Raw genomic sequence first — 10,187 nt, forward strand, 5'->3', positions numbered from 1 at the left:
GCTTCAAAGAGGTTGGCACACTTGTCATCTCGAAAAAGGACCCCAAACTTCACGCTGAACTTCCCATCAGCATTTTTTGAACCCAAGCGATGAATTTCCTCCACTAAGAGGTTAACTTCATGATCCACATTCATTATCACCTCTTGGCCTAGTTTTCCAGTACAGTGGAGAACTGGTGCCGCGTTGGTTCAGGCCCGGGCGTCAGCTGCGCGCTGGGGAGGCAAGGGCCGAAGAAGGAAGCTCCAACCCATTTTCTATGGGATTATTCAACCTTTTCCTGTCCATTTGTACAATTCACCTATTAATGCTGTGGGCACTCTTTTTGGTTTTGTTTGAGACGAGAGTCTCACTATATAGTGCAGGCTGGCTGCCCTTAAACTTGCTTATGTAGCTCAGGCTGGCCTCGGACGCATGGTGATCCTCCTGCCTCAGTCTCCCAAGTGCTTAGATTACAGGCATGCACCACCACACCCTCACACTCTTGATGTGATATTATAATTTCTTTTTAATTTTGTTTTGATATTTGTGTTTTTACCTTGTTTATTGTGGCTTTTCCTGTGCACACCTTATTAAAGCTATTTTTTTTTTGTGATTCCTTTTTACTTTTTGTTTTTCATGTATGTTTTTCTTTTGCATTGATTGTGCAATAAATAGATACAGTGTAGTATAGTATAAAATGTTAAAAATGTAAATTTAAGGCTGAGGTTATATCTCAGTGGCATAGCACCTACCTGACAGGCTCAAGGTCCTAAGTTTGATTCCCAGTACCAAAAAGAAAAGTAAACTTGGAGCTGGGGAGATAGCTCAGTTGAATAAGTGCTTACCTGGCAAGCACAAGGGCCTGAGTTCAATCCCCAGCTCTGCAAAAAAAAAAAAAAAGTAAACTTAATGTATTGATTTAAATATTTACTCTTTTATTATTGTAATTTTTCTTCTAGGCAAGGATAAAAGCCATTAATACCTTCTTTGCTAAGAATGGTTATCGATTAATGGATTCTAGTATGTACAGTCAGCCCATTCAGACACAGGCACAGTATGCTTCACCAGTTTTTATGCAGCCTGTGTACAATCCTCACCAACAGTACTCACTGTATAGTATTGTGCCTCAGTCTTGGTCTCCAAGTCCTGCACCTTACTTTGAAACACCTCTGGTAAGTGAGATCCTTATAGAATAATGTGTAAAATAAGAAAATTTTAAATTCAAGGTGAAATTTGAAGAAATCAACTGGAGCAATTCTTTTGTTGATACTGGTTATTTTTTGGCCTTGAAAGAGTGACACATATCTAATCCTCTTTAATAAATACATAGGTTGGAAAATAAGTAAATTTAAGGCTTTGGCTATTGATTTCCACAATTTTATTCTTTAAACTTTCTAGAATGAATTAAAAAGAGTACATAAGTCTTATCTGATTTTAAGTGCTGGAAGAATTTTCCTTCTCTGAATGAACTGGTGACATATCATTAATCAAAGTTTAAATTACAAAAAAAAAAAAGTTTAAATTACTTTTCCTTGTGAAAGGAATTGTTGTTAGATTACTCATAGATGTCTCTTTTGACCCTCACTCCATGTTTCCCATTGATACAGTATAAACATAAACTTTCCTTCTAGGCTCCCTTTCCCAATGGTAATTTTGTGAACGGCTTTAATTCACCGGGATCTTACAAAACAACTGCTACTGCTATGAATATGGGTCGGCCATTCCAAAAAAATCGGTAAGGTAAAATCATAGCTGAATTTTACTTTTCTTTTGTACTGGGGATCAAGCTCAGGACCTTGCACTTGCCAGGCAGGTGCTATGCCACTGAGCTATATTCCAGGCTAAAGTTTACCTTAAATACTTCCTGATGTGTCTGAGGAAATTACAGTTATTAATGGCAGTACTTCTTGGAGGACTTCATTGAAAAGTTTTGGTTGTTTTTACAAAAAGTATGTAAGTGATTCAATCTAGAATTCATAAAGCCACTTTTGCCTCAGTTGATAATGGATATGTAAAGAATGGTGACTCAAGAATTTTAAAAATACCATAGCCACTTTGTTTGCTCTGGCCTGGTAGCCTTACCTCACTGCAGATGTGTTTCTTTCCCTTCTTTTACTTGGCCCAGCCTAGCTCTGCAGAGCATGCTTCTTTCTTTCTCTCTCTTTCTTTCTCTTTCTCTCTCTCTCTCTCTCTCTCTCTCTCTCTCTCTCTAATAAGTTATTTATTGCGCTTTAAAAATATAAACATTATATAAGAAATAAAGCCATGCTGTTATGTTGAGCTGTGGGGGACTCAGGTCAACAATTTCTGACATTGCCACTTAAGCGGAAGACCCAATACTATTATGGGCTACTGGACTCTTTTAGAGTATTTTGCTGAGTTTACATACCTATAATATTCAAATAACGGAACTTAACAAAAAATGGGTATACAGATGAATGTCCATTTTGTATCTGTGTATTCAAAGTAGTTGAGATAGATATATAGTTACATTCTGTTAATGAATAGAATGATTTGTTCAAATGGTGTTTGTAAATAGGATATCAAGTCCGCATCTTGTACAGCAATTAACCACTAAGAAGAATGTATGCAGTGTGTTAATTATTGAAACTGTCCTACCAATTTGATTTGAAACTGTCTCATTGCTATTTGTTTATCAATAAAACTATGGCAAAAAAAGAGAAACATTTATAACAGCCAAATTTGATTTTATCTAAGTGTTAACAAAAGCCTAATACACTTCAGTATTCCAGCCTTCTGTATAACTGAGTAAGAGGTCAGTTAAACACTTGTCTTTAGTTAGGGGCTGACATCAATCACTGTCAGCTAATCCCAAAAATCCAGGCTGCTTCACATTTAAGGACAACTCAGCATACAGATCACCTGTTCTCTGGAAAGTACTGAAAAATTACAGGCTCAGAGGAGAGGCTCTATAGTAAGTAGCAACTGAAGTCAAATTCTACTGTCATTACCATGAGGAAAGTGGGGGTGGTGGAGTTATTTCTACCAGGTCTACATTAAATAAAAGCATAAAAATCAAGTGCAGATAAGAATTTTTTTTTAAGGAATGTGGTAAAGATGTGGCCAGATTCTAATTCCTAGGGTTTGGCTGGCTGGCTGGCTGGCTGGCTTTCTTTTTTTCTTTCTTTTCTTTTCTTTTCTTTTCTTTTCTTTTCTTTTCTTTTCTTTTCTTCTTTCCTTCCTTCCTTCCTTCCTTCCTTCCTTCCTTCCTTCCTTCCTTAAAATATATTTGGTACAGGGTCTCACTGTAATGATCCTCCTGTTTTCATCTTCCCCAGCTCTGGGATTACAGGCATGCACCACCATGTCCTTACTTGTTGTCTGGCTCAGCTCACCTGGGGGTGGGGCCGACATGGCATGTGGAAAACCTTTTTCTTTTCCTGCCTTTAATAAAACTTTGCTACCATTTTGTATGTGTGTGTTTACCCATAATTTAGTGTCTAAATGTTACTTTTACTTAGTATATTTAATATGTAATATTTTGGAAAAACTCTTTGGGGTTAAAATGTTAAGTGACATGTTTGAGTGATAAATATTGGGGTATGTGCTGTATCAGACTTTGAAGAATTGTCTTTTAAAGTGATTTCCATAAGCTGGGCATAGTGCTGCATGCCTGTAATCTCAGCACTTGGGAGGAAGAGGCAAGAGGATCACCACAAGTTCAAGGCCAGCCTGAACCACATGACAAGCCCCTATCTCAAAAAGAAAAAGATATCTGTGAAGTACAGCAGATAGTAATTAACATTTAATATCTCAAGCTCTGATCCTAAGAATTTACATTTTTTATCATTTCTTATAATATTGTAAGGTAAGTATGGTAGTTTGTATATTTTATAAATAAGGAAATTAAGACATAGAAGGTCAAATGTTCCTCCCAAGAATGTAGTGACTGCAAAAGCTGAACCGAAAAGCATACTTTTTAGAATAATTTACTAGAAGTCTAGGGCTGTTCCTCCAGCATGCTTGGGGCCCTTGATTTGATCACCAGCACGGGGGGTGAAGTTACTGGGAATCTTGGAAACTATTTCTTGTCAAACAGTCTTTATGGCTGAGTGTGGACACATACACCTGTAATATCAGCACTTGGGAGACTGAGACACAAGGATCATTGCGAGTTTGAGACCAGCCTGGGCTACAAAGTGAGCTCAAGGCGAGACAGCTGCATAGCAAGACCCTGTCTCCAAAAGACCAAAAAAAAAAAGATTTTGTTATTTTCTTCATAAAGACCTTATACATAAATGGTTTAGATTTGGTTGCTTTTGCATACATTATTCCTTGTGTGCCTGTTTTGTAAGCCTGATTGTGAGAGTTTTAAAAAATGGTTTCTTTTCAGTGATTTCTAGTCTGCCAGATCTGATTTGTCCACTTATTTAGAGTAAAGGAATCATATAGGATGTTTTGTGAGGTTTTCCTGAAATAGGCTATTAGAGAAAGGAATTTACAGTTTAAAAAGTATTCTTGTTGCATTCTAAATGTATCCTTCTGCACTACCATAGTCAACATTTTTGGACTTAATTTTTGCCTAAGGCAAGAGGATCAGTTGACCCCAGAAGTTAAAGTCACAGCTCAAAAAAAGAGGAGGGAATACTTTATAAGACAAAGATGAGTTGTGTCCTTGTAGATGACTCATTTAGTTTGGTGAGTGGCAGCTAACTGTAGAATTCAGTGTCACGGTGACATAGGAATAAAGTACACAGACGCACGCGTCCCCCCCCATGTTTGAAAAGATTTCGCTCCTAACGCTCAAGAGAGAGCACATGGAGTGGATGAAGTCTGAATGTAAGGGACCTGTGTAAAGTGAGCTTTAACTTATTTATAGATGAAGGAAATGAAGGCTAAAGAAAATGAAAGTCTTGCCAGGTTTTGTGACTAGTGATTATCTTTGGGCCTAAGACTGAATCAGCCAGCCAGACATCATTTTCCCTCTACCATAAACTGGCATACTTTTTTCTTAAAAATAATTCCATCACAGTAAATCATACTTTACATCTTCTTTGTGAGAGAATGACAGATTGCACATGGTGAAAAGTAGAATTGTAAGGCTGGGATGTCTCAGAGAGTTTATAGCCATTGATTTTACGTATTTCTTTGAAAGTGACTTTTGCATTAAACAGTTAAGTAGAATAAATGTTTTTTGGCCCACAGCTTTTTAAGTAAAATTACTGATCTTTTCATACTTGCATTTCCAGCTACTTAAGAGACTAAGAGTACCACATGATGCACTGGCTTCAGGCATGCTGAACCGGCAGTGAGTCCAGGCATGGTGGCGCACTCCTGTAATCCCAGCGCTGGGGAGGCTAAAAACAGGAGGATCACTACGAGTCCACTGCGAAGTGAGACCCTGTAGCAGATACATAAATTAAAAGAGAAAGAGAGCCTAAGATAGAAAAAAATGGAAAGTTTGAGGACAGCCTAGAAAACTTCACAAGACCCTATCTCTAAATTTTCTTTTGTTTTGAGACAGGATCTTACTATGTAGTTTAGGCTGGCCTTGAATTGGCAATGATCCTTCTTTCTCAGCCTCCCAAGTGCTAGGATTGTACCTGTGCACGACTGAGCCTCAAACAACACATTGTATAGACTAGGAATATAGCTCAGAAGAGCACTTGTTACCAGGTGTGGTGGCACACACCTGTAGGTGTACTACTCAGGAGGCTGAGGCCATCCAGTTCAAGGCCAGCCTGAACTACATAATGAGACCTTACCTTAGGAAAAAGGGGAAAAAGGGAGATCACTTGTCTGTAGGCTTAGGGCCCTGGGTTCAACCCCAGTTCTCCAAAAATGTTAAGTAGTACTTTGATTAAAATTACACTAAAACAAGCATGATAGTGCACACCTGTAATCCAGCAACACTGGGAAATTGAGCCAAGAATATCATAAATGTAAGCCTAACTTGAACAGGTTAGCAACTTAATAACTTAGTCTCAAAAAATAAAGGAGATGCAGCTCAGTGTAAAGGTCCTGAGTTCAATCCCCAGTACCACCCAAAAAAGGAAAATTAGATAAATTTGTGATTTTTCTTTGTCACTGTTTATTGTCTTCTATGTGAAATTATAAAGCTAGGAATGATAGTGAAATTATGTGCCTGTATTAAGGCACATCTGTGACTTTGAAGATATGGGACAGGTTTAGTATAATTTTACAATTTTCCATGTTACGTAAAACTATTCATATACAGTGTTTTCTTTTTTTCCCTTTGAGACAGGGTCTTACTGTGCAGCGCAGGCTTGCCTTGAATTTACTTCATGTCCTGGAATGACAGACCTATACCCCCTTGTGTGACTTTTTCCATATGTTTTCTTAAAAATCTTTGTATCTCTATTTTGCATCTTCTTCTATATATTTGACCAATACTGTATAGGTTGTTGTAAATTACAGAAACAGTATATGAATATTCCTTCTCTTTTCTTCTTTCCTTCCTTCCTTCCTTCATTTGACCAATACTGTATAGGTTGTTGTAAATTACAGAAACAGTATATGAATATTCCCCCTCATAACTATATTAAACATTCCAGACGAAATTAAATAGCTTTTTGACCACCAACTCAATCTTTGTTTTCTTTTTGCTTTTAAGAAGTGATGAGGGGGGCTGGTGAGATGGCTCAGTGGTCTAAAGCACCTGCTCAGAACAAGCTTAGCAAAGCACAGGGACCGTGGTTCAATCCCCCAGCACCACATGCCAGCCAGCCCCGCCCCCTGGTGGGCTGAGCTGGCCACACACACACACAAAATAAATAAATAAATAATTAATTAATTTAAAAAAAAAAGAAGAAGAAGTGATGAGGGTGGCTGGGGAGATGGCTCAGTGGAGTCAGCGCTTCCCTGGCAAGGGCCCGAGTTGAATCCCCGGTTTCACAAAAAATAAAGCAGTGATGAGGGTCAGGGAGATGGCTCAGTAGAGGGTCCAAGTTCAATCCCCGGTTCCGCAGGGGGGAAAAAAAAAGAAGTGTACACTTGTAATCCAGCACTCTGCGCAGCTAAAGAACCAGAGCACAGCTTTAGTTTGGGCACCTTTATGACTTAGTGAGACCTCTGGAAAAATAAACAAGAAATAATGGTGTAATTCAGCTCAGAGGAGAGGCTATGGGTTCAAATCCCAGTACTGCCAAAAAGAAAAAAAAAGTGTTAAAGGAGAATGTAGCAGGCCTTTGGGATTGTTGGGTGAGCTTTGCGACGGCCCAGTGATGATCACTAATCTGAGAGAGAATTGGACTAACTTTCAGATGTCCAGACATTTTTCTGTCTTTTTCTTCATCTCTTTTTCCTTTTAGTCTGTTGTCACTCACTTCTTTTTTCATTCTTTTCTGTGTGGCCTGGATTGAGATTGTAAGTCCCTCTCAGTGAAGGGTAAGATTATGAGATCTGAGGGCTGTTTAAATTTAGCAACAACCCTTAGACCTGGCGAATGTTGGGTGAGTAGTTTCTCAACTGATTTAACAACAGCCTTCCCTCATGAAGTCAATTTCAGATATGATAGACAACATTTTTACAACTCCTTTTGCGGGACATTCTGTATTTTTCATTATAATTCTTTGAAATGGTATTGTAACGTTGGATATTTTTTCTATCTTAATTTTTTTTTTTTTTTTGCGGAACTGGGGATTGAAATCAGGCCCTTGCGCTTGCTGGGCAAGAGCTTATTGTATTGAGCCATCTCCCTGGCCCCTCTATGTTAAATGCTAATATTTTTCTTTTTTCCCTCAATACTGGGAGTTGAGCTTCCTGGGGTCTTAACTAAGCCATGTCCGTAACACGTTCAGACAAGGTTTTGTGAAATTGCCAAGGCTGAGATGGTGTATACAATAAAAGGACAGTTAGGTACACCCTTTTGAAACAGGGTCTCCCAACTTTCTGTGTAACTCAGGCTAGCCTTGAATTTACAGCAATCCTTCTTCCTCAGCCTCCTAAGTGCTGGGATTATAGGTGTGTACCACCATGCCAGGTTATACCTGAAATTTATAGAGAAAGGTTTATACCTTTCTCTATTGAGAAAGCTATCATTGGGCAGTGTGTTAGTAATATCATAAATATCAAATGAGATTACTAAAACAGTTTCTATAAACTGCAAGTAATCAGCCAAGTACACATCTCACACTCCCTTTTTTGTTTGGGGGAACCAGGGATTGAACTTAGGCCCTTGCACTTGCCAGAGAAGTGCTTATTCCACTAAACCATCTCCCCGGCCCCTCACGCTCCCTTTTAAGTCTGCTGTAGAGCCGTGATCTTCAGTCGCGTTGGCTCACTGTAGAAGATTTGGGTGTGATTGAAGTTCAGTTTCTCTCCATTAATGTGCCATAGTTTTTTCTGGACACAGTTTTAGGAAGTTGGGTCCTTATAATCATCATCCAAGACAAAATCTGCTTTTGAAGAGGCAGGTTTGTTTATGGAGTTTTTTTTGGTTTTTCTTTTTTGTTATTTTTACTACATTGCATACATACCTAACTCATGAATTTATGCCAGGCTGTTGTTTGTATTGCTTTATTTTTCTAGTTTTCTTTGGTATGAATATTAAACAATTGACTTCATTTGGTGAAATTTGAGATTTTAGTATATTATTATTTCTCACCCTTTTCACTGTCACACCCATAAAAAGCATTTTTTAGGTATTTTTTTCTAATTTCTCTCTATAACATGGATTATTATGTATATACTTATAGAACATATGTATACTGTAAAATGAGTATGCAAGCTTTGATCTTCACACACAACTGCCAGTTTTTACTCCCATTACCTTTGCTGTTGTTGAGAAAACGTAGCATAAACTCATTAATAAATTTAAAGCCTGAGCCAAGTGTGATCACACATGCCTGGACTACATAGGGACACTCATGTCTCCAAACACAAAGAAAACCAAAAAATTTAAATCTCATCTGATACAGCCATTTCAAGAATATAGCTGATTTGGGCCAGTGAGACAGCTCAAGGGTCTAAAGCACCTGCTTAGGCAAGTACAGGGATTGAGCACGGTTCAATCCCCGGCACCACATGATGCACCAGCCCAGTGCCCTGGGCTGGCTGAGCCGGCCTAAATAGAAAAAGAATATATCTGGTTTAAGTACAGAAAGAGTTAAAATCCTGAATATGCTCTTGACTTTTGAGGTAGAAGTAGCTTTATCTCCAAAGAACCTTGGATTTCACCCCATGTCTCCAAACACATTCAATGTGGAAGTTCTTTTGCCTTTTAAAATATTAAATCTAGGACATAAAAGGAATAACATTTTTGTTTTTAGAAAATCAGCTTAGTTATGAAGTCAGTTTTTAACCTGAAGAAAAGTTTTTCAGTCTTGATTTATACTTTCATGTATATGATCTTATATTTCTTATAGTGTGAAGCCTCATTTTAGGTCATCCAGTGGTACAGAACACTCAACAGAGGGCTCTGTGTCATTGGGGGATGGACCATTGAACAGATCTAGTTCAAGGAACTTTGCAACTGAGCGACATAACCCTTCAGTAACAGGGCATCAAGAGCAAATTTACCTTCCAAAGGAGACTTCCACTTTACAGCTGGAACAAAATGGGGACTATGGTAGGGGCAGGTAAGGAAATAACTGTATACGAAATTTCTTTGATCATAATATGATCATCCTAAAAATTTGAAGACCACGATCTGTTGATTTTTGTTGTTTTGACTTAATTGTTGGTATGAAGTCATGCTGATAAGTACATTGATTACATAACATGGGTAAATAGTTTCTTGTTTCCTTTGGTGGGTTTTATTGTGGTGCTGGACATCAAACCCAAGGCCTCAGACATGCTAGGCAAGCCCTTTGCCACTGAGATACCTCTCCACTGTCAGTTTTTTGTTTTTTGTGGTTTTTTTTGTAATAAGGAACCTAGAGTGTCCAAATAGAGTATAATTCTGAATCAGGAGTTTACATTCTGAAGTTCTGTATAGTTTGCTGAGGAAAGAACAGCTTAAAAAAATAGGATACCTATCTGCCTTAGTTTTAATTTCTCCCCACTCCTGAGCTGTAGGAGTAGGGGTTATATGACCTTGCCCACCATCTCTAAATTACACTTTAATGTGCTTCTGATAATGGAGGGAATGTTCCTAGTAAAAGTGATCCATGATCCACCTCCCCTAAAAATGTAGAACTAGAGAAAAGAGCAAAAGGGTAAAAATTGGGGCCGGGGAGATGGCTCAGTAGGATAAGCGCTTGACTGGCAAACTCAAGGATCTGAGT

General features: G+C 38.3%; 1 protein-coding gene across 1 annotated transcript in view; it reads left to right on the forward strand.

Annotated features, from left to right (window-relative positions):
• Larp4 (La ribonucleoprotein domain family member 4) overlaps window positions 1–10,187 on the forward strand; it is a 71,045-nt gene that overhangs the window by 52,146 nt on the left and 8,712 nt on the right. The window contains exons 9-11 of the mRNA XM_012516166.2: window positions 939–1,151; window positions 1,611–1,714; window positions 9,327–9,539. Of these exons, the coding sequence (XP_012371620.2) occupies window positions 939–1,151; window positions 1,611–1,714; window positions 9,327–9,539 (530 nt within the window). The remainder of the gene's footprint in view (window positions 1–938; window positions 1,152–1,610; window positions 1,715–9,326; window positions 9,540–10,187) is intronic.

The sequence above is a fragment of the Octodon degus genome, unplaced genomic scaffold, assembly GCF_000260255.1.
Source record: "Octodon degus isolate 3935 unplaced genomic scaffold, OctDeg1.0 scaffold00093, whole genome shotgun sequence".
Lineage (NCBI taxonomy): Eukaryota > Metazoa > Chordata > Mammalia > Rodentia > Octodontidae > Octodon > Octodon degus.